The sequence below is a fragment of the Rhipicephalus microplus genome, chromosome X (assembly GCF_043290135.1).
Source record: "Rhipicephalus microplus isolate Deutch F79 chromosome X, USDA_Rmic, whole genome shotgun sequence".
Taxonomy (NCBI): Eukaryota; Metazoa; Arthropoda; class Arachnida; order Ixodida; family Ixodidae; genus Rhipicephalus; species Rhipicephalus microplus.
Genome location: NC_134710.1, coordinates 110,189,879 through 110,215,507, shown reverse-complemented (window position 1 = coordinate 110,215,507; position 25,629 = coordinate 110,189,879). Strand labels below are relative to the sequence as shown.

Sequence of the window (25,629 nt, the reverse complement as noted above, 5' to 3'; positions counted from 1 at the left end):
AAATGTTTATTGTGTTTCTATGCATAAAAAGGGCAGAGGGCGTCAACCAATAGTGTGTAGTGTCGCTTAACAGAGTGACGAAGGCACTGCCAAGAGAGCCGCTCCTCTAGCCCCAAATGGCTTCCTTAGTTTAGCACAGACCGCAGATTCCTCTTTTCCTGCGGCCTCGTTACTCACCATACGGACATACTTGCCGTATCTGCACCCTACTTGGTCTCATCTGAACATTTCAGGTGTTTCAAGGGCTTTGAGCGTCGGCATGGGGCTCTCTTTTCCAGGGATTCGGACAACCTGACGTTGAAGCAGATGAGGATGACCTCCGTTCTGCGGCAGCATCCTGTCATAGTCGTCATTCTCGTTGTATTTAGCAGCCATCTGCTCCGTATGGCGTGCCCGGTTCGTTGCGAAGGTCCTTGTTTTCCCCGCCTTGATTATTGGCACGCTGGAGCAGTTGGGCCGCTTTTCTGCCCTTCCCGACTCCGGGATGTTCTCCAGGGAGTCGGGCGACGAGACGTTGATAGGGTGGCTAGCATTATAACGTTGAAGCAGACGGGGACGACTTCGGTGCTGTGGCCGCAGCCAGTCATAGTCGTCGTTCCTGTTCTGCTTGGCGGCCGTCTGCGAAGCAGCGTAAACGGGGCGTTGCGCAGGTACTTCTTGTTCGTCGCCTTGATGGTTGGCACGTGGGAGCAGTGGAGCCGCTTTTCTACTCTTCCCGAGTCCGTGATGTTCTCCAGGGAGTCGGGCGACGAGGCGTTGAAGCAGATGAGGACGACTTCGGTGTTGTGGCCGCAAGCAGTCATAGTCTTCGTTCCTGTTCTGCTTGGCGGCCGTCTGAGAAGAAGCGTGAGTGGGGCGTTGCGCAGGTCCTTCTCATTCTCCGCCTTGATGGTTGGCACGCAGGAGCAGCGGGACCGCTTCTCTGCCCATCTCGACTCCGGGATGTTCTCCAGGGAGTCGGGCGACGAGACGTTGAAGCAGATGCGGACGACCTCGGGGATGGAACCGCAACCGGATATAGACGTCGTTCGTGTTCTACTCGACTGCCGTCTGCACCGTAGCGTGGGCGTGACGTTGCGCACGTATTTCTTGTTCCCCGTCTTTATGGTGTGCACGCTGGAGCAGTGGGACTGCTTTTCTGCCCATCCCGACTCCGGGATTTTCTGCAGGGAGTCGGGCGACAAGACGTTGAAGCAGATGCGGATGACCTCTGTGCTGCGGCCACAACCTGTCATAGTCTTCCTTGTTCTGCTTGGCGGCCGTCTCCGAGGTAATGTGCGCTGGTCGTTGCGCAGGTCCTTCTTGTGCCCCGCCTTGATGGTAGGCACGCTAGAGCAGTTCGAGCGTTTCTCGACCCTCCCCAACTGCTGGATTTTCGCCGTGCAGTTGGTTGATGCGATGTTGAAGCAGATGAATACGACCTCGGTGTCCAGACTGAAAGTGGCTACAACAGATCTTACTGCTCCGCTGTGTCCCACAATGCCGACTCCGCTTGTTTGCCGGCTACTTCGATGTGGTTGACGTAGTTCCACAAGGCAGCAGGTTTACAGAACTCGGACAACGAGATTTCAGCGGAGCCCAGGGAAGAAGCGTCTTCGCTGGGCTTTGCTCTTCTTCTATTATTTCTTCGCGCACGTTCTTGCAACCTTGTCCCGCAAGCAATATGTAAGCCTAGCATAAAATGTTCTTACTGAACAGATGTCACATCCAAAGGCAACTCCTTGGACGATAAAGAAAGCGCACATTTATGTTTGCAAATTTCAGGCTATATAAATTGACAAAAGTTGGAATACCCTTAACCTTCACCTTTAGAAGTTGAACGCGATAGCGATATTCTGTCCCTGGTGCTTACTTTTCGCACTTGCTATGCACCCACTACGTGGTCTTAAGGGTGCAGTAGCGTGTGTGCCTTTGTAGTCGGTTATGAGCTTTAAACTATGAAGTCATAATAAACACACATGTTCTGACGCCCCATACCAAGCACTATTAGGGCTGTATTTCATGTTGTTTGGTGAAGCATATACACAGGACGCGTGTGTTTGTAAAGCACATAAGTTAATTTCACTGCATTTCCTGACAGAGAAAGTTTTTTTCACTGCATTCATAAGCAGGGGCGTGGCTGTATAATTGAACACCTGCTTGCCACTCAAACGACCCGGATTCGATTCCCACTTAGACCTTAAATGTTTTATTATTTGTTTTATATGCATATTTCTCGAGTTTGCGTTCACGCAAGGACAATTTTGCGCTCACAACCGCCGCCGCTGGAAATTCTTCGAAACGGGCTGTTTAGCGGTATCGCGTTAATATATCGCAGTCTTAGTGTGTCGAATTATTTGCGACAACGCGAGAGAAAAAAGTTCAAGAGTGAGAGGACAGTCGACGTTTTCGATACTGATTTTTGTTTACCAATAGGTGAGCGTACGCTGTGATTTCGTCCGCTTCCGCATTGGTCTTTTTATGTGGGAGGGCCGAGTATGGGCATATTGCGGTGCGCACTCCATCGCGGTCGCTTCCTATTATAGCCGCTGTGGGTTAGAGGAAGAAGAAGAAAATGACGCATTTTTAAATGGGCCCTGCAAAACTTCTTGTACATGGTCAGAAAACGCTACCCATTGATTCTGCGGGAATTTTCAGCGAAGTTGTTCTCTCCCTATCTCCCGATTAGTAGTCGAGGCTCTCAAGAACAGGCGAGCCCAGCGTTATAGCGCAGTACGCAGTCTGGAGATTATAATAAATTCTCAAAGTCAACTAAAAATATGGCTTCCTCTTCATTCAACTAATGACGCTACGGAATCAAATATCACTACGGCACAGGCCCATTGCCAGCCATTGGTTGATGTTGGTCGTTACCATGGGCATCTCTTCTTTCAACTTATGACGCTACGGAATCAATTATCACTGCGTCACAGGCTAATTTTCAGCCATTGGTTGATGTCGGTCGTTACCATGGGCATCATTTACAAGACGTGATACAGGCCGTGATTTGTCCACGTGTGTGTGTGTGTGTGTTATCGCACCTAAAAGTCTCGCATTCGAAAAAAGAAAGAAGAAAAAAATGCTCAAAGTCACAAGGTGTGCGTGACGTATTTTCTTCCTCCGTTTCATCCGTCCCTGCTTAACTTCCGGTGCTTTAATGTGGACGAGAGAAGAGTGAATGTAAGTGCAGCGTCTGACAAATCTTTTCAGCTCCGCTCGTATACATACTGGACAGATTCTAAAAGTTTTTGCGGTAGTGAATTCGTGAGGCAATAAGCTCTTTTAGTGAATCCATTTCATGGCTTGGAAAATCGTAGCAGGGCCCTTTTGAGCACTCTGAGAAAATTTATTGTGCAAAGTTTTCTCATATATCATGAAATTACTTTACATCACCGCAGTACCCACATTATCTACCTATCACCCTGTAAATCACTATCGTATAGGCTGAACAAATTGTTTGGAGCTGACACCAAATCGGCACCTTGATTTGCCACTTCATCAATTTCCATATTCATCGAGGTGACGCATTTCCCAATTTTCCTCGCTGCTGGAGTCTGCGTGCCGACTTTAATCGCGTATATTGTCATTGGCCAAGCAAGCCAAATCTCCCGTGGCGGGAACAAAGAAACTGGAGCGAAGGGAGGCTGCTTTGCGCAGTTCTCGGCCTGACGACCTCCGAATCGCATGCTGGGCCATGAGCATCACATAGAGTGGTGGCCTGAGTGTTCATTTACTTTAGTGGACTGCACTTGTGAGCATCAGGCTGCAGTGCTTAGGCACTGAGGTTTGATCCCTTTGTTGAGCAGGTGATTCCGTTCATTTTTTATCTTTCTTACTATTGATGTGAGCTCTATCGCCGTGGCATCAAATGGCATCTTGACCAGAAAAGTTTGGTTCGAAATATTCACCGAGAAACGTATGCTTCGACAACTGCTGAGGGTTTTTCGATGTGAATGCACTAAGGGAAAAAAGGAGGATACTTTGCACTAAGTCGCGCAAAGCTTGGCCCAGCGAAGCATATAGGCCCGTCGCCGCTCCCCTGCGTCAGCCGGCACATCTAGCTTCGAGATGGGCAGCTTCCTCCTCGGGAGTACGCAGTTTCCTAAAACGCCGCATGACTCTTGGACATCATCGGGCGCAGCCTACAGCTTCGTGTAGAGCGGAGGTTGTGCGCGATGTATCCGTCGGTGGGCGTGGCTTAGCTACTGCGCATGCGCGGCTTAGTCATCAGACGATGTGATCCTTGCTTCCTCTTTCTATTTATCTCTCTATTTGGAGGGGTCAAACTTTTTTAGTCTAACCTTGTCCTGCGTCAGGTGTAACCGTCAGTATCTCACGAGCCACGGTGGCTCGTCGTCAGACAGACAGACGGACGAACTGGCAGACAGGCACGGTCACGTACCAAGATATCCAAGAGATGTACAGACACTAGTTTTTTTTTTTTTTTGAGCTTCGCGCCTAAAAACACGATGTATGCTTGAGCTTCGCCTTCCAGAGCAGAACGCGATAGCGTAATTGCACCTTGTGCGCACCGCATCGCCTTCTCAATTGCTCGCTCCTTCGGTTCTCGGTGCATCCTTCAACCGTTCCGTTAGGAAACAGACTAACTTTGGCCGTTTTCAATGTATATCTGAATACCTTCTACAAGAACAGCTGTTAAGTGCCCACGACGGCTTAATTATTCCTTTTAGAAATCAGAGGGGGGGGGGGGGGGCACTACGTGATTGTAAGGAACATGCGCGCCTACGCAGCTGTTTTTTATGTGTCTGCTGCTACTGATGAATAAATATCTTAGTGCTTTGTCAGGAGTGGACATTTGAAACACCTGCCTGGTGGCGCAGTTCCCACATTTGGCAGCTGGCGTGATCCTACGCCTATGCCACGCATGCGTCAAGGAGACGCCTTTCACTACATGAATTCATATAGTGTTCTTTTTTAAGGCAGTTTCAAAATATGAATATTATGGCTCTGGGGTAGAGCAACTGCTTCCCGCGTAGACCACATGAAGACGGCACCGATGGCTACTATACCCGGCTATCGGCGTCGTCTTTCGTTGGTAGGTGTATCAACTATTAACAATTCTTTATTCAGCCTTCCTAGTCAAAAGACCTTCAGTCTCTGCAAGATTACACAAAACAGTGAGACTTAAAGTTACAATTATTCATAATTAACGTTACATTAAAAAGTCATCTCAAAATTATTTTAGCTCTTACTAAATATTAATCATAAATTTAGTATGTATGATCGGCCTGACTCATGGCCGATCCCCCAGAGTGGGTAGGTGCCAATGATTCAAGGAGCATCATCATCATCTTCTTCTTCCGGCCGTAGCGGTAAGCGGCCGTAGTCCTGTTGCTGTCCCTTCGGTTCAGTGCTCACTCGGGTACGAAAACTTTTCTTATTTATTTTATTGGCATCTTTCATGACTTCTTGGTCATGGACAAGGTGGACATTTTTCGCTCTAAACCAACGACGCCGTCGCCGAAATTTGCGCGAAATGATCTCTTTAACGCTATCGCGTTTATAAACCCGTCTGAAAAATTCACAGTGCGAACGTTGTCGTGGTGGTCTTTCTGCCATACATCGCTCACAGCTCTGGGCGCTCCGAATGCGCCGGATCACGCGTTTTCGTGGGCGTTTTTGAATTTCTGAGTCATAGACCTCGACTCAATTGCTTCATGGTGCAATAAACGGCTCATGCCCCTAAACATAGATAAGTGCAAATCATTATCATTTACTCGTAAGCGTGCCGTACTTGCCAACATATATTCTATTAACGCCATGCCCATAGCTTCCGTATCATGCTACAAATATCTTGGCGTCCACTTGACTTCATCGCTATCCTGGATCACCCACATCGATTCCATCTGCTCTACAGCATCCCGTACACTCGGCTACCTTCGACGCAACCTGAAGTGCGCATCCCCCGACGTAAAAAAACTAGCTTTCATCACCTTCGTACGACCTAAACTTGAATATGCTTCAGCAATCAGGCATCCTTGACAAGCCTACCTAACAACTAAATTAGAGTCCATCCAAAACCGCGCAGCTCGCTTCATATCTTCGCAATACTCACACAAAACCAGCGTTACCGAGCTAAAACACTCTCTTTCTCTTCCAACTCTTGAATCCCGCCGCTTGATCACCCGTCTATGCCTTCTACACCGCTTCTACTATCATCCACGCTCAAGACATCAGTTGCTCCAATCCGCTCACAGAACCTCATCGCGCATAAATCACAGCAGGCCCATTGCACGCTTAAATGACCGGACGACAGCATATATCACCTCATTTTTTTCCTAATGCAATAGCCCTCTGGAATGCCTTACCGGATGACTCCGGTTCGTGCGCCGACAGGGAAACGTTCCGCGCAAAACTGAACGAAAATTTCTTCAAGCCTCTCTCCTGATCATGTCAACTACTTCGTATTTATCGCCAATCGTTTTAGAATTGTACTTATTTTGCTCTGCAATTGTTTAACATATGTAAAGCATTGTGTATTCTTCTTTGTCCTGTTCTAGTTCGTTCATGTGATTTCTGACTATTGTCTCCTGTGTAAACTTATTTGCTTTTATTCATTTTTTTTACTGCTGAACATTGTACCCTATCTTGTTACTTGTCCCCCCTTATGTAATGCCTTCGGGCCTTTAAGGGCGAAATAAATGAAATGAAATGAAATGAAATAGAGCAAGTTGACTGTGACAGAGAAACAGCAACACTTCTACAACCAGCATGAGGTTTGGTCCGCTTTATAATAGAACATTAGCCTAACCATTGGTGACAAAAGGTGATCGGAAGTCCCAAACTTCAAGTTGCCCCATAAATTGTGTGGTAATTTTTGCTCGTTCAAGCTCAAAAGCAAGTAGTAGCTGATATTGTATTAAGTTATTTGTTGCAAAGCATTAACAGATCCCTTTAGAATCCAAGGACCTGTCTGAGATGGTAGCTAACGGCTGTATGGGGACGCGGATGATATGACGCAAATAATCGATTCAGAATCTTTCTTACACTACTATTACTACTGCTGCTACTACCACTACTACCTCTACTACCACTGTGAGCACCACGATGTAGAGATGCCTTCAGGAAGGTGTCTACGACTAATTAATGATTCTTTTTCTCCCTCTTTTTATGCGGGGGGGGGGGGTGGCAAGTATAGAAGCAGGCGCCGTGCCTTAGCCTGGCTGTTTTGGTGGCGGCTGCCACTTTTGGCTCACTAGCTCTCATGACAAAGCGTTTGTGTTTTAGTGCACGGCAGCTGACCCGTTGCCCCCATGGCGCAGGCATGCGGCGTCCCGGGAGGCCGGCCGGACGATGCCCGCCATGAGCCCTGCGGCGGCCAGCCCGCTTCCTCTTCTGCTTAGCGAGGAATGCGATTAAGACCGGTGAGTACAGAGGTGCCACGCCGGCCGCCGCCTGCCATCACTGGCAGAATTTTGCTCCTCTTCTCGTGGTCTCCGATTCCTTGTACATACGCCGGCAGGGCTCCGTCGATGAGAAGATTTAAATAGTAATCGTGAATGTGCGTGTTTTACACGACATGAACATTAGCAACTCGGCGCGAACGCAGGCGAACGACGCAAGTGTTGTACCATGTCGAGTACATCAATTATTGGGAATGTTTCAAGGGACGCTGAAGTTAAACACCGAGTTTGTACTGTGATGAGTCATACTTCCAGTTTTTTTTTTGTTGGTAATATTACCGTCATGCATAGTTTCGTTATTAAAAGTGAGGATTAGGGTTATCGTTTAATTTCCGAACTTCCCGCCGAAACTTCAGTCCCTGAATGTTAGTGTGACGTCACTTATTTGAATGTTCTTTCGTTTAGTAACGTTGGTTCTTTTTTGTCATACCTTGGACACATTTGCCCAATTAATCTTACTAACACTGTCTTATGTTGAATCTCTCGATCACTTGGAACTCGGTGATTGTTTTTTATCGATAAAGAATTATGCAGACCCTGCTACAAGCATGCAGTCAAAATCTTTGACGTCAAGCGAATAAATGCGGAAACTAGAAGGTGGCATCGCGACCTGTATTTTCCTTTACGCGATTTCTCCCTTACCAAGCGTCTCTTTGATGCGCCTGGTAAGCGCATCAAATAATCTGTCCTTTTCTTATCGTGAAATAGTAATTTAGTAATAGAAAAAATTGTTTTCTCTTGTTCTCGTCCACCGTAACTTGTGGCGAAACTTAATAGAAATATGAACCTATACCAGGTCGCTGCACGGAACTAGGGTAATGCATTTGGCCGCCGCTTGAAGCAGGCCAGACATTTTTTTATATATTTAACCTAATTAGATAATTTTTATTTAAAAAGCCGCCTTTCGAGTGTTGAAATTGTCGCAAAAGTTTCAACAACGCTAAAATTGGTGGCCATCTGGAACTTTTCTGGATGACCTGAAACTTATCGTATGGCGATAGATGATATGCGGCAATATCACTTAAAACAAGTTCGAACTAAACGGTGCTTTTTCTCGGTTTACGTGATCACGCAGTCATAATTGACGACAGCGACTGTGCTCTTTGTATGGGACCTTGGAGTTTCCTCATGTAAAATGTGAAGCGTTCTCTGCTTCTGCGTACCCAAGTTAAATTTGAAGCATTGTAGAAATGGTTCTTTGTCCGGCGATATACGCCACAGAAATTAAGAAGCCCCGCTACCTGGTCAACCAACACGAAACCAAATTTCTTTCTTTGCAGGGAAGAAACTCCGTTGGTTGTATGTGTGCACCGATTTGTCCGGCGGAAGATGCAATTACTCTGATATATGAGAGATCGAGCAGAAAGAGAGAAAGAGAACGAAATAGAAAGAGAAAAGTAGAAATACGTAAGGAAACGTGAAGTACAAAAGGTATCGAAAAAGATGGATAAAGAATGATGAGCAAGACAGAAAGCGAGAAATATAGCGAAACGAAAATCTAGGAACGAGAAAAAAAGGAAGCGAGAAATAAAGAGAGAGGAAAAGAAAATATGGCAAGAGTAGAAGGGAATGAAAGCAGTGATAACAAAAAAGTCACAGCTTTGCTGCAAAGGCGAATCAATGAATGCAATAGGAACTAATTGGAACGTCACGCGCAGAATGGTTAGCAGATTGAAACGTGCCCCGCGTTTTTCACGCACAAAGGACGCACGAAACGTACTCACAGGTACAGATGAACGCTAATAAGCGTCTCAAATGTTACTTCGCTTTGTCTGACAAGCGCCCTTTACGCAAACGGATGCTTTGCAATGATTTCAGTGACCGTTGTGCGCCCCGTAACTACAATAGAATAGTTCCACGCATTCTCCATTCCAGCCAAGACGCATGATCATCCCCACCGGTAGATAAGGGCGCGCAAGAGATCATCCACTCATCGCCGCGGGCCAAAGTAGGCACGAGAGATGAAAGCAGCCGCGCGCGCGTATTGCGCTATCTTGCTGATAAAGCTGACAACACAATAATCCACCCTCCCCCCCAAGATGCCCACCAACAGCAGTAAATGATAGATTTAAATAGCTTGCCGTTCAAGCGTTCAAGGAGGTACCCTTTGGTGGCTGTGTGGTTCATGCCTCGCACTCACGACGTGTGGAGGTCCCACGTTCGTTCTTCTTTTTTCGTTTATATATATATATATATATATATATATATATATATATATATATATATATATATATATATATATATATATATATATATATATATATATATATATATATATATATATATATCTGTGTGTGTGTGTGTGTGTGTGTGTGTGTGTGTGTGTGTGTGTGTGTGTGTGTGTGTGTGTGTGTGTGTGTAGATACGTACACATATATGGTGCATGACATCGACGCCGCTGGCGAAGTCCAGCTGAGAGTGTCCATATAATTGCTATCGCAATAAAAAACGTTGAAAAAACAGAGAGAAACGGAAAACTAGAAATAAATAAGGAGGGCCGCCTAGCTCCGCTCTTTCTTCGAGCTCATCACCGCTAGTGCGAAGCTGTCTTTTTTAATAACAGAATTTTTTTTTTGGGTTTCCAGCTGGCAGTTGTACTACATACGTCCTCTGTTCGCCCGTCTGTTCGGACAACTCTAGAGCACGCACGTTCGATTATCGCAGCGCGTGCGTTGCGCAAGAGCCTACCTTCGCTAGAGAACGCCACGTGGCCGCTGTTTCACGCTCTCTTTGCTGCCTACGTGCTCGGGCGTAAGGCGAACCGAGCGGTCGTGTCAGTTTTCACGCTCTTCAATCTTTCTTCAACACCCATGATCCCTATGCTCGCTTTCTTTTTGTTGTTGTTGTTGTTTTTGCTCGCCGGATGGCGTTACGGAAGAGTTGGCAACAAGGTCGCACTTTCTGCGCGAGCGCGCCGTAACTCTGTGGCCCTGTGAGTCACAAATGCAGTAAAATAAGGACAACTAAAAAGCTCTAGTGCCTTGATTTAAGGAACGGGGAAAAGAAAAAAACTTGATGACGCACGAGCAAAATTTTATCCGCGTTTATTTGCGAGAGAACGTAAACTAAAACAGGACGACGAAAACGTCAACGCTCACGTGTTGAGAACTCGATCTAACGTGTCTGGGGCGTGGTTTGGGAGATTGAAGGCGAGCAGCCTTCCTAACTCTTCCTTCTCTCTCTCTCTCTTTCTTGGTCTGGAGTACGGGAAAAGTACTGAGGCCTACACTGATTTGAGTGCTGGCTATGTTGAAAATGTGAAAACGGCATAGTCAAACCGCCGCAGCTGCCCTCACGTTGCGCTGAAAATGCAAACTCTGAAGGTTTCGAACTCCAACCATTATTTTCTTCTTAGCAGACACTTTGATATATATATATATATATATATATATATATATATATATATATATATATATATATATATATATATATATATATATATATATATATATATATATATATATATATATATATATTTCGATGCATTGTGGTATCAATATTGCAGTATTGCGCAACTATGCAAGCTAATGTCTTTAAGTTTTTCAGTCTTACATATGCACTAAACATTCGCTTACTAAGCATGGTGTCACGCCTGCGCAGGCAAACATGGACAAATACTCTGGTGCGATGAGAAGCACCAACACAGCGGAGCAAACGCTACGCGGGTCATCTCTGAACCTTCAAATAATACTGAATAGGTGCGCCTATTCAATGATCGTGATGGTCATCAGTCTTAATGACTCGCCCAGCATTTTCACACGCCGGAAGTCACGTCCATTGGCATAGAATGGGGGGGGGCGTTCAGCACCCTCTCATAATTTTTCAATTTTGCATACGTGTACATGCACACATAAATACGCACGCATGAACATGCATACAGGGTAGTTAAGTGCCACCCCAGAAAAAGTTTCTGGTTCACCCCTGATTACCTACGGCATCGGGAGCGCGGGTCAGGTTTAGTGTATTAGGCCACCGAGGAGGACGGCCGCGCACAGGAGACTCGCGCTCACTTTCCTCCTCACTCCTTGTGCCATCGCCTTGCGCGCGCTCGATCACGTGACAACCAAAATCTCACTTGTAACCACCTTGACCTTGGCTCACCCTCAGACTCTTCATCTTGAACCGACAACTTATGGCGCACGAGGTGCGATTTGACCGTGCATCACACCTTGAAGGGCCTTATAGCGGCACATCACGGCGACGACGACGATGGTGAGAGTCCGCCTGGAATGAACCTGTGAAATAAAAATGGGTAACTTTTCAGCTTCGCCTTCCAAAGTAGAACGCAGTAGCGTAATCGGGCCCCGGGCGTATCGCTTTCTCAATTCCTAGCTTCGTTTCGGTTCCTGCTGCTGTGGTCTAGTGGTTAAGGCACTCGGCTGCTGTCCCGCAGGTCGCGGGATCGAATCCTGACGCGCGGCGGTAGCTTTTTCGATGGAGGCGAAAATGCTTGAGGCCCGTGAGGTGCACTTTAGAACCCTAAATGGTCGAAATTTCTGAAGCCCCACACTATAAAAGTCAAACTCTGGCCAGGCGGCGCTGCGAAAAATGCCCCCATCAGTGCCCTCATCACCGCACTGGTCATAACTGCATAGTGAAAGGAAAAAACGAGGCCTCCGACATAGCTCCAGCGATCGCGGAGACCAATGGCAAGAAAAACCTGATTGTGGTCACGACCAATGTTTTGTGAGTTACGTGTGTATTACGCTCGTGTTCGCAATTGTTAATTAAAGCCGGAACCTAGAACCTCTTCAAGGCCTACGCGTGCGATGTTGTGTGGTTGCAACCACCTCAGATTACCGGTAGTCGCGGCGTATGTGATGTTTATCGAGCACGATTTATCGAGCACTGCGCGCACCGCGGTCAGAGGCTCTGTTGAGCTTCATAATCAGTTACCATGGCTCTCCGTCAATGCTACTGAAAACAAGAACAGGATATATACATTGTCACACTTTCTCACGCGACTGGCTGTGGAAAACGCGAGTAATTCGCTTATCCAACACGTTTGCAATGACCTGTATCCAGCGCTCTCGCAGTTCTGCTTCGTGACAGCTATAGGGAAATCGGTAACACTGAATTTATTTACGTCCGTGGTGGTTAACAACGCAACAGTACCATCGACTGAGGTATAGAATGCCGAGCTGTGGCGTCTGCTCTTGTTTTCGCCGTCGTCTTCCGAATGAACCAGCAAGCACTTTATGGTGGTACGACGACGCGTCCAACTATAGTGGAGAGAAATTCGTAGCTCTTGTTTCTGAGTGTTTAATGTGTAAACACACATTAATATTCTGTTCAATCGTTGTTTCACCCGCGCTCGGTGCACCGATTTGCGCTGCAAATTGTGCAAGGGAGTCGGGCTTTGCACTACCCAAAACTGCACCGCCAGGTGGCGCTATATGTCTGCCAAACTCGAGAGTCTGACGTTCATACCATAGCTACTAGATTGATTGATTGATTTGTGGGGTTTAACGTCCCAAAACCACCATTTGATTATGAGAGACGCCGTAGTGGAGGGCTCCGGAAATTTTGACCACCTGGGGTTCTTTAACGTGCACCCAAATCTGAGTACACGGGCCTACAACGTTTCCGCCTCCATCGGAAATGCAGCCGCCGCAGCCGGGAATCGAACCCGCGACCTGTGGGTTAGCTACTAGAACAAACCAGTTTAATCTCGTAATGGTGCACTATACGGTGTCTCTCATAATCATATGGTGCTTTTGGGACGTTAAACCCAACAAATATTATTAGCCTCGCTTCAGTTCTCGTTGCATGCCTGAACCGTGCCACAAGAAAACGAACGTCTGCGCTCGTAATATCGATTGGTATGTGGGGTTTAACATCCCAAAACCACCATATGATTATGAGACACGCCGTAGTGGAGGGTTCCGAAAATTTCGACCTCCTGGAGTTCTTTAACGTGCACCCAAATCTGAGCACACGGGCCTACAACATTTCCGCCTCCATCAGCAATGCAGCCGCCGAAGCCGGGATTTGATCCCACGACCTACTGGCCAGCAGCCGAGTACCTTAGCCACTAGACAACCGCGGCGGGGCGTGCTCGTAGTATTGGCCGTTTGAAACTATTTTATAGGATGCCTACTGCTACTCGTATAGTATTCTTGAGCGATGCCCACTATACGGCGTGTTTCTTTTTTCAGCGAATCTGCGAAGTTCGCGTGTTGCCTTACACAGGCGACACGGGAACGTACGCAGCTGCTCACTTTGTTGATGCTTCTGCTGATTATGGTCACTAATTACGTCTTGAGTGCTGTGTGATGGGTGAGGCTTGAAAGGGCCGCTCACCAACCAGCGTTCTAAGACAAGGGGGTGGTTTTCTGCTCTCCTTCGCTACACTCCGGACATGCGATGCATCCTCCTCGCCCCTTAGTTCTTAAAATCACGTGAACAATCTCCGCACTAAGTGCTATAGCCTATCAGGATTTCGCGCTTCTCGGCTGCACGCTGTTATGTTGCACAAAATTGAATGAAATCGGCTGGTCCTGCACAATATTCATGGGAGACAAGGAAGAACTGACGGACGGCTGCATGGCAAAGCTTTGCAACAGACAAATCACATGCGATATGTCGCGTATATAGGCTAATCGAGAGCATGGACACTATCGACGTCACGGGAACTACTGTCTGGGTTATAGATATGCTCAAGAAGGAGAAAAAAAATTTAGAGAGAATATTGCGCTTGTTTTTTTTTTTTCGTTTCTTTAGAGTCTGGTGAGTCAACGCTTCCTCTGTTTTATTAATGCCAGCCACATGCGCTCTAATCACATGGTAGTTTTGAGATGCTAAACCCCACAAATCAATCAATCAACCACATGCGCCCGATCCAGCCGTTCACCACCCTCTCCTCTAGCCCTTTCCTGCTTTCACCCATCTCCTTGCCTTCGCGTGCTCTTTGCTGTCGTCGGGGAGGGAGCCCTAAAGCCCGGGCTTTAGGGAGCCCCCTCATTCAGTGCCTCACCATAGAGAAGCATACTTACCTAAAGAGTGGACACTCCCGTAGGGCCCTACGGCCAAGCTACTACGCTGCTTTCAGCGCCACGAGTGGTTGGTCAGACCCGATAATGTCTTCAGCATAAATAAAGTAACAAAATTCCCTTCTTTCCGACGATGGGATTTGAACCCGTAACCTCACGCTCCGAGAGCGAGTGTTTTTTTCCACTAGGCTGCACACCCATGCTTTCGCGACGGGAATACATGTACAGCACATCTAAATCACATGACTGTGCCTTTTCGTGCTAAACAAATGCAGAAAGACGACACTTTCTAATCATACTTTGCTGTTTTCTGTTTTATGGCATTAAAAGTCCTCAGCGGGACATGATGTAGAGCAGATAAGAAAAAAATTGCACAAATTAACAAAACTTATTCTTTGCAAAAAATCGGTGCCAAACTTGGGTATTCATTGTATTTTTGATATGGCTAATACATGTTAATAGAGAGATAAAAGCGAGGATGGGTCAGCCATCTAGCGGAGGGTTAGAGCCTTCTTTGCTGGGCCGCGAAAAGGCTCCAGTGGACACTCTTTGTATACGATATTTCTCTACGGCCTCACGACGGAAATCATGCGAAGTAACGTTTTGTTCAGTTGCGTTCAGATCCGTGGGGTGGCGTCTTGCATTCCTCTTGTTCACTATGCTGGCGGTCACGCTGGCTTTGAAAAGATACGGTGTTTTGAGATAACCTTTCGCCATTTGTGGCGCTATACGGGCAACCAATGAGGAAGCGTCACTGCAACGCTTCTACATGCGTTGCGCCATGCTGTGGTAGTGGCGTTGCTTCGAGTCTCTCATTTCTCATTTGGCCACTGACGTGAGACGCGTGAATAATTGTCAACACTGTCCTTCTTCGTGTCGCAACAAGTCGAATGTGAAAAGTACGGAGCGCACCACTTTTGTCTAGGCTTTCTTCGTGGCAGGTGGCAGTTTCATGTGATTGATGTCATCGTATTTGATCACACAGCGTTCGCTATTGGCGGGGGGTCGTAAAGGAATATTGCTCACCGAAGTACAATAAATCAGTCGCCGTGCCGTTCTTGTTGCCGTGTAAGCATCGTTGTTGCGTTGTTGTCATGATCTCTCTTTGATAGCGGAAGCACATATTCTGGTGGTTCTAGGGTGCGTTTTTTTTTTTTTTCGAAAGAACCTTTTTGGGGTTGAGTTGGTGCTTGCATTACTTAGGTGCACTTGACTTTGGCGAAAGATACATTTTGTGAAAAAAAAAAGAGAGGAAAAGAGAAGGAAGTGTATCGCCAACCACTAGTTTTCTCACGACACTCCGAGAAACGTGCAGGAAAGGAAGCCACTTTTCGCGCATGCGTGAAGAGCCAACGTATGACGTGCAGTGACATGGCCAGGATAGCAGGTTATCTACAAGGCGCATTTACGAGAATTGCAAAGTTACATGCGTGTCACAGGTGCAATGAGACCCTTGCTTTTTGATATGGAAGGCTTCCAACAACTCTGTAACAGTTTGTTAGCTGATTTTGCCTATAATCGAAAGAGTCTCGAAACAGTGTGTAGGTGGTGTTTCGCTTTCTTCTCTTTCCTCCCCCTTTTTCACGAAATGTACTTTGCGGCAGTCAAGTGTACATAAGCGTAGTTCTTTTCTTTTCTTTTTTCTAGGATTGAATTCTTTATTGCTTTCTCTTTACCAAAACAAGATCTCAGTAATCAGGAAAATTAGTTGAAAGTTTACAAATCTGTTTAAAAATGTACCACAGTTTTGTGGACTGCAGAGGAACAGATTCGACATGTGAAATTTCCTCTCACTTGAATTTTTTTTCTAATCTTTGCGCAGCTTCCGTAGAAATATCACTCGCGTATTAGTGGTATAGCGTCACGTGATGTTGTCGCCATGAAATGTATTATATATAGTGTACGTTTATGGAATTATCACATCACAGTTTTTTGCTAAGTTATACGAAGCTCTCTTCGTAGCTTAGTTTTCAAAATGTTCCGATTATTTTCACTACATTTATACAGAAATTGACTTTAGTACTGTGATTGCTATTGTGACTAAATGTTACCTTTTTTTTCTTTTGTTGCTTAGCTCGTCAAATTCGGTGCGGTAGTGATAGAGAAACGGTTGATTTGTATCTGTGTGTTTTACCAAGTGTTCTCGAGCAAATGCTTAACTCCTCTTAGTAGTAGCTTGTATATGCCGTACGTAACTACCACGTTCTGCAAAAGCATCTGTTCATTCCTCTTCCTCTCTCTCGGCATGAAGATTGGGATGGAGACCGCAATTTCTCACATACTGCTTTCGATGAACTTCACAGAACTTGCGTTTAGTCTAGAACGCGTCGTGTCGGATGTAGAAGGTGCGCTCGCTGGCGTCGTCCGCCGGCCAGCGCCAACTAATTACACGCCTGGAACGCCTGCTTTTCAAGTTCTGCTTTCATATTCACTCGAGACAGCCAGCTAATTAAACGACTGCCGTGCGGCTGCATGTCTCCCCTGTTGACTTCATGCGCTGCAGAGTTTTCTGAAACACTTTTTTTTTTTTTTTTGCACAGAGCTGGCTGTTTTGGGCTGGTGTCGCAATGATAAGTTCGCGAATTTTGTGTAACAGTGGTAGCCTCTTGGCAGGAATGGTGAATATAGCCACTGGTTATTACAAGGCCTGAAAGTGATACGGCAGGCGTGCTGTAGAGCTTGCAGGGGCAGACGCCGGTAAATCGTGATATATAGCAACAGTGCATCACGTTTTCGGCAGCGTGCAGCTGGTGACAAACATGCATGCAGTTACAGCTTACGAAAGGCGTAGTCAATTCCACGTCTGCTTTTTGTTTGTTTTAGTATGATACGGTACACTGCGGTTGGAAGTAAGCCGTTTCTTCTAATAGACTACATTCGTCTTGCGATAACAATGTTCTGTAAAGTACGACTTGTGCCTGTGCCGGTAATGCAACGCTTTGGGAAGCAGTGCGCCAGTTCAACAGATAGGTTAATTTTTGCTTGGCTAGGTGACATAATTATTTATTGGTTGATTCCGCGTGAGATCTGACAAAGCGTGGCTGGTCGACCTCTTGAATTTTTTTCAAAGTTTTATATACTGTTGCCCGATGAGTGGAAAGAAGAGATCCGCAATTGGTTTTGCCGGTAAAAAATCTCTCGAAGCACACTAAATCAATAATGACAAAGAGGTTGAGTGCCACGCTTACCTGCTCTACTGTTTTTTGTGACTTTGGTGATGAATTACACAAAATATATGAAAACTAGGTACTTCAGATTTGTTTAGTTAAATATATGCGTACTTGTGCTTACGTTCAGTTATTTTTGGCTTCTCTGGGCAGTGCACATATTTTTATAAACAATCTAAAAATTGACTCAAAAGACTTTTTTTGCTTACTTTCCAGGCCTTTATCTCAAAAAGACCATACGACAGAGTGGCGAAAATCCCGTAGCACTTTCTTATCATGCTTATTTGTAAAATTTCCAAAGCTTATACTATTAACACTTTTCAATAAAAAGATACAATTGCGCAAAATTGCAAGAGAACAGCATGCAAGGAAACTTTGTGACGACGAATAAAAAATTACATTTTTTTTAATTTCTTAAACTTTCCCCACTTATTCTCTTGTACGTCAGCTTCCACAATCAATAAAAACATGTTCCACAATGTGGTTTGACTATATTAAGTTACGGTCTGTCAAATAATGTCCTTGCCCTAGGATAGGCAATTGTACTTGTAGATCGGACTTCCGGCCCGCTAAGTATGGAATGCAGGCCTATACTTCAATTTTAGAAAGGCAAGCAGCTCTGAAATAGCTGTCGGCTGCACTGAGGACGCCAATTTCGAAATGATTCGGTCACGGGAGTGGCCATGAGAGCGGGATTACCGAGCAAGCAAGCGCGCACACTTAGGCGTGTTCCTGTGCGAAGAGGGCCCATCGAATAAGGCCCTTGCGCAAGACTGAGCACAACATGTGGGTCTGAAGATTGTGATCCCGTACGGCTTTTTAATTTGGCATGATATTGTGTTAAGTAATATGTCTTGTCATGGCAAATCAGTTGTGATAATTGATTGATTCATATGTGGGATTTAACGTCCCAAAACCACCGTATGATTATGAGAGACGCCGTAGTGGAGGGCTCCGGAAATTTCGACCACCTGGGGTTCTTTAACGTGCACCCAAATCTGGGCACACGGGCCTACGACGTTTCCACCTCCGTCAGAAACGCAGCCGCCGCAGCCGGGATTTGAACCCGCGACCTGTGGGTCAGCAGCCGAGTACCTTAGCCACTAGACCACCGCGGCGGGGCAATCAGCTGTCATAAACACAGTAGTGAACGATTCGAAATCAGTGTTTACGCGGCTTCCTTGAGGCACTGCGGCATAAAGCTGTGATGTAAAGTTGGTAACTCTGCGAAAATTTTGTTTATTTCATTAAATTAGCTTTTTGTGCTTTAAATGGTAGTGAATAATCATTTTGGTAGGAGCTATATACTTTTCCGCAATGAAACGCACAGGACCAGAGCAAAGCTTGAGCACTACCGGAGTCAAATGAAGTGCACTCTAAAGTGTGAGCAGCGGACTGTGCGCGTGGCCACTATAAGTCGTCTGCTGCCGCCATCTAAGATGGACTAGGCGCATCCGGTTGTTTATAGTTTGGTGTTTGTTCCCTTTATTTGGCTCCTAGAGCGCCAACTTTATGGTTTTCACTAAGATCAATTCGCGCAGCGAAGTTTCTTCGGCGAAAGCGGCTGTCACCCGCGTGCGGTTAGCGAACGCTCGCAGCTTCCTCGTGGCTTCCTGACAAGAGTTTTCATGGTGCTTCCCACCGAGAAAACGCAGTGAAACTTCAACTTCCACGTCGACGCCTTGAAGTGTTTCTTGTGCGGCCGCCGAATGCGGTCGGGGAACTTGAGCTGCAGACAGCGAATGTGTGACCTTGACCGATCGCCTCTATTCAGGCGCCAAGCACGTGCGTCGGAATCCTGTTGTGCCGAAGTTACATCAGTCACCTCGGAACGCTTTTGTTTAGATATACAAGCACGTATGGCACTTGTGTATCTGCTTTTGTTTGCGTTTACTTCCAACTTTCAAAAAGCGTAAACACTCTCTGTCACGTCTGCACTTCTGTCTCCGCCGTGTTTTAACAGCGCGTGGCTCATATATGCGAGCAAAGGGCGGATAAAATAGCGACGCTTTAATGCACATGCGTGGAAGTTTCGCCCGGCTGTATCGCAATCTGTCAGTCTGGGGACACGAAAACGAGCCTTCTTTGCCCCGGAATACGCCGAGCTGTGTGTGCGTGCTTGCTTGCTCGGTAATCCCACACTCACGGTCGTTCCTGTGACACAAATCATTTGGAAATTGGCGTCCTCAGTGCAGCCGACAGCTATTTCAGTGCGGCTTGCCTTTTAAGAAACTGAATTAGAGGCCTACATTCCATACTTAGCGAGCAGAAAGTCCGATCTAGAATTGCCTAACCTTGCTCAAGGGCATCATTTGACGGGTCGTCACTACAAGTGAAACTACATTATGCAACATGTATTTATTGATTATGAAAGCTCATGTGTAAGAGAATAAGTGGGGAAAGTTTAAGAAATATCAAAAATGGTTTTTAATGTTTTCTTGATATTAGTGCGATTGTATCTTTTTATTGAAAAGCGTTGTTAAAATATTAATATAAGCTTTGGCAGTTTTATATATAAGCATGCTGGAAAATAACTGCACAATTTTCTTTCGGCGCTCTGTCGTAAGCTTTTTTTTTTGTTAAGGAAAGCCTTGCAGTGTAGGCAGAAAAATGTTTCCGGGACGATTTTGAGATTTTTTATAAAATATGTCAACTATCCAGAGATGATAAGAATAATTGAACGTAAGGGCGAATACGGCTCGATTTAGGTAAACCCATTTGACGTACGTTCTGTAATATATTTTGTGTAATTCATCGCCAAAGTCGGAAAAAACAGCAGAGCAGGTAAGCGTTCTTCGTCATTATTCATTTACTGTGCATCGAAAAAATTTTTCCGGCGAAGCCAATTAAGGATCTCTTTTTTCCACTCATAAGGCAACAATATCTAAAATTTTAAATGGAATTTAAGAGGTCGGCCGGCCATTCTTTGTTCGATCTTACGTAGAATCACCCTCTTGCTGTAATGATACTGGTGTGAATGGTTTTACGATATAGCAAAGTGGCGCTTATAGATCCGGCGAGACTATGGCGTCTCTGCTGTAAACCATGCACAGTCAGCCCCGGAAAGAAAACGGGCTCATTTCTGTCGTATTGTGCACGTTCGTATCTATCTGCTCTTTTCTGGAACGTGACATCGGCACCGAACCAGTTGGACAGCAGGGCTGTAACATTTTAGACGAATCTCGAGTAAGTTGGACCCGACTTCGCAAAATTTTACTGATACGCCTACGATTGACTATCGCTGCGGCTCTCGCCCCAATATCGTTGCGAAACGTTTGACGAGTATGACGTACGAAAAAGGTGCAAATTGGATCGATGAAGGTCTTAGTTTAGTATTATGGCCACGGGTCCGCTTTTGTCGGCGCACGCAACAGAAGCCGTCGATTTTCTTATAAATCGCAAACATGAATGCGTGCCTGCCGAGGCGTGTCCAATGAGACTTGTACTTTTCACATCGAGAGTTTTGTTTTCATCTCTCTACAATAATTAATTTCTTAACGTGAAATAGAACGCAGTTTCTGCACTTTTTGCATCCATCGAGTTCGCCATCAAGCGCGTCGGCGGTGCGTGTCTGGTGGAGGCGAGCTTCGCTTTGATCGGCCGAGCCGCGCAGCCGATGATGCATCGGGGCCCCGCTCTCCTGGGGACTCGGGCCGCGGCCCCGCTAATTAGGGAGCTGCCCGCGCGCGCACGCCGCTGATCAATGAGGGGGGTGACCGAGGAGGAGGAGGAGAAAAGCGGCTATTACCGCCCCGGCCGATGCGGCCGCCGGGAAAAGCGGTTCGAGGCGATGAGATGGTGGAACGCGCCCTCTAATACCGGCCGGGGCCCTTTCTGCTGCTGCTACGGCGGCCCCACCTGCTGGCTGAAGCTCCTTTATACACGCGGGAATGGCCACCGCCCCGCAACGGAAAATATCGCCCTCTCTGCCCCCGCCCCTATCTGCAGCACTCACTGACCCGGCGTTTCTCTGGAGGGGACGTCCACCTCGTCTCCGCCGCGGGCTCCGGAGTGCGGCGGCGCAGGCTGAAGAAAAATGATATATAATAAAGCTGCGTTGAAATTGCCGCGCCGCGAGCGTCGCCTCACCGAAGCGCGCGATTTCGCTGACGCTGACTGAACTCGGTGCTTATTCTACTACAGACTCATTCGGACGATTTTTCGCTGCTTTTATTTTTTTTTTGGGGGGGGGGGGAGTTTCACGTAGGGATCTTCAAATCGCGATTACATACTTGTTACCGAGTGACGCTATAGCTGTAAAAAATGTGAATCTAGTTGCGGCGGCATTGAATGACAGTTATCCGTTATGACGTTTCACGAATAGTACGCACGCTGTCAATTAATTGATCTGTAATAGAATTCAGTTGAGCAAGTGATTGTGTCATAAAACAAACATTTCTGCATGCTTCCATAACATATTGATGCCGAATGCCCAAAGGGCTGAAAGAAGTACGAGATACTTAGCAAATCGTTCGTCACGCACTTCAAGGCACAGATATATAGGTACGTGCAATAGCTTTTGCTATTGGAAGATATATCGGCATACTTACGTAGTGGTGCCGTATCGACAATGCGCTTTTCCCGCGTTTCGGCGTCCGTGAAAGGTGTTATCGTGTCAGCGCACAGCCGGTTCTTTCGTTCGTTCGTGGGGTTTACCGCCCCAAAGCGACTCGGCTTCTGAAGGACGCGCCGTAGTGGCAGGCCTCGGACTATTTTGACCTTCCGGTGATCTTTAACGCGTAGTGAAATCGCAGTGTACATGGAACCTTCATTTCACGTCCATCTCAATGCGACCGCCGCGGCCGCAATGAAGCCCGCCCTTGCAACCGACCGCTGTATCGTGGCGGATGACTGTACAGTGTGGCATTGGAGCGCTTCGCTGGCGTTGCTTATGTTCCAAGCGTATGTTCCAACTTGATTATCCAATGAGCACGCGCATCACGTTGTCATTGTTCCCACTCATCAGCTTCCCACTCACCAGGCCCACGCGGAAGGCGCAGCACAGTCACAGCCAAAGCTAGAAGAGCGGTCTTTCAGAGCCTCTTCTAAACACTCATTGGGTAACTGCTGGAAACACACTTGCTTGATACCCACTACGGCATTAATAATAAAATTTTTGGGTAGAATGATGGCATTCGCTATGCTACTTTTCGTAATTCTTCTGAGAAGCGTGGCATCCGCTAAACTATTGCGAGGAATTTTGTGCCAATTGTTCATGCAGTGTCTGACAAGGATGAGGAAGTGCCTGAAGGGGGTATGCGCCACAGTTAATAGCTGAACAAAAACAAGCTTTTGTAATGGGTTGGAGCATTGGACGACCCCACTCGTTACGCTATTTGCATTGTGTGACGCCTTGTTGTTCTTTTGCTGGTCTAGGACGCTTTTATTACTCATGTTAACGCGATTACTTTGCCGACATCAGCCAGCCTAAGGCAAGTTTGCGAACTAGCCCCATGCACCGGCGTGGCTCGGTGGTAGAATACTTGGCTGGCACGCAGCGAACCTGGGTTCGAGCCTAGCTGTGTCCTTGGTACTAGTTTTTTTTTCTATTTCGCGATAGTGGTTACGGGCACCAGCGGCGCAGGCGGCGGACAACTACGGCGCCGCGCGTGACTCGAGTTTTGATCTAATAACCGCTTTCGCTGTCAAAAAATACAGCTCTTTTTCTCTGTGTTTTTTCTCTTTTTCTCTCTTTCTCTCTGTGTTTTTAAGTGGCGATTTCATTACATAAAAGATGGCCCTCAGCCGCTCGGTGTTGTAGGTTATCTTTGAATACAGATTGGAAAGGTTGAAGCCACGTTGAATGAGATGATGAAAAACAACAAGTAATATGTTAAGGTAAAACCCCGCTCAACGGCAGAAGGGAAGGTAGTGGTTGACTACGTCAGGGTGACATGACAGTGTAACCACTATGTTCTGTAAGAAGAGCCGAACGTTGAGGAGTATACACCCGTGCAATCTTTAACAGTATACCGTACCAATGCTGGGCGTGGGATATGGTAGCGTCTCATTATTTCGAAAGGTAACGACATCTGCCGGTGATGCGCAAATGCACAAAGCACGCTGAACTGCGAGCTCCGTCTGCTGCGCTATTCACTTCAGCATAAACTTTCGGTAAACAGCGCCGTACAACGGAGCACATCGGAGGCAGGGTGAACAGGATGCGCATGCGTGCTATGCGCAGCCAATTGAGTGCAAGTGTTCCCGGCTGTGAGAGAGAAAAGTACTCCTTATTAGGAAAACAGAGCCTCGGCTGTGCCCTTCTGCTAGATTCATTGGATACCAGTGCTTTCTGTTGCGTTATCAGTCTTTGGTTTTTTTTTTAACACGACAGTGTTTTATGCCTGGGTCCACCACGGCTCCACTGACGTACTTCCGTCACGGAAGTGACGTTGAAAATATATACTAAGATACTGTCAAACAGAAGGCAAGCATTTGTCTCGCGCATTCTAACCCACAACCTCTCGATTCTCAGCGCGCGGTGCTAACCACTACGCCTCAAAGCGTACGCTGGCTAAAGTGCTAACGGGAAGCAGTGATGCGAACCCTGGGGATTTATCGCTAGATATAGGGATTTTCTACATCATCCAGGGATTTGGCGTCTTCTTTGTTCAATCTGGGGATCTTGTAAGGCTTTGGAAATGCCACATTACGTCGTCTGATTAAATGCATTTCTTAATAATCTTGATAGTACTTTGTACTCTGGATTAAGCACATTACTTGGGCCTAGAATGTGAAAAGTTAGGGATGAACAGAACCCTGCGCTTTGTCGATGACCTTGAATTGCTGAGTAGCTCAGGGAACGAATTGCGATTCATGATTCCTGAATTAGACAAGAAGAGCGGAAAGGTAGGACTTGAGATTATTCTGCAAAAAAAAACAAAAGTAATGTACATCAACCTCGAAAGGGAACAGCGCTTCGAGATAAGTAGAGGTGCACTTGAAGTTGTAAAGAAGTATACGTCTACTTAGGACAGCTATAGGAACCGCGGAGTCGAACCACGAGATTGAAGCAACTAGAATAAAAGTAGGGAGGAGCACATTGGGCAAGCATCTTCAAATCATGACTGATAGAATGCCATTATAAAAGTATATAGCTGCTGCATATTACCGGTACTTACCTGAAGGATTAGAAAACCTGAAGGATTAGAAAGAGGGTTTAATCAACTTCAGTTGAGGATGACGCAGTGAGCAATGGAAAAGAAAATGATAAGTGTAGCCCTGAGGGATACGAAAAGAGCTAAATGTATTAGGAGCAAATGGGTGTTGAGGACATAAAAGAAAATGGGTGTTGAGGACATCATAGTCGAAATCAAGAAGAAGAAATGGTCATGGGCAGGGCACGTAGCGTGCAGGCAAGATAACCGCTGGTCATTAAGGATCACAGGCTGGATTCCAAGAGAAGCCAAGCGGTTGAGGGGGAAACAGAAAGTTAAGTGGGCAGATGAGATTAGGAAGTCTGTGGATATAAAGTGGCAACAGCAAGCACAGAACCGAGTGGACTGCAAACATGGGAAAAATTTTTGTCCTGTAGTAGGCATTGTCAGGATGATGATGATGATGATGGTGATGATGATCACGATGATAGTAATCGTGCTTTTAAATCTAAGAAACATATAAACACTGATAATTTCATCTATTTTATGTCATTCCTGTTCAAGACAGTCTTGTTGTTCTGCTGGCCCGATTGCACGGGGTAGGAGTTCCGTAATGCGAGATTATTGTGCTGGATAGTGGAGGAAATGAAACTCTGTTTCGTAAGAGCTAAACATCTACGCGCATGCCATGAGCACTTTCAGTGACCGCTGCTCTGTGAAACAAAGATAAATTTGGTTTGGTAGTGCACAAAACAAGTAAAGTTTACGTCTACTGCGTGCCTTTGCCGAGCAATGTCTGCATGCGAAATAATTTAACCAGGAAGCTTAGAGTGGACCACAGCGAATGTACTGCTGGATATTAGGTAAGGTCGTACTGGATCAATATTGCGGAAATGGCGTGATGGAAAAAAACCAGACTTGTTCGGGTGTTTTCAGTCTTTTCGCCGTGTGCTTTGCAAGAGAGCGCAAA

The 25,629-nt window shown here is 46.3% G+C and overlaps 1 protein-coding gene across 7 annotated transcripts in view; it reads left to right on the top strand.

The window, feature by feature from the left end:
• Positions 1-25,629, top strand: part of LOC119176250 (LIM domain-binding protein 2 Chi) — a 366,067-nt gene that overhangs the window by 166,639 nt on the left and 173,799 nt on the right. For all 7 annotated transcript variants that reach the window (XM_037427445.2, XM_075877407.1, XM_075877405.1 and 4 more), the window contains exon 3: positions 7,263-7,364. In XM_037427445.2, coding sequence (XP_037283342.2) covers positions 7,350-7,364 — 15 coding nt within the window. In that variant the 5' untranslated portion in view covers positions 7,263-7,349. The remainder of the gene's footprint in view (positions 1-7,262; positions 7,365-25,629) is intronic.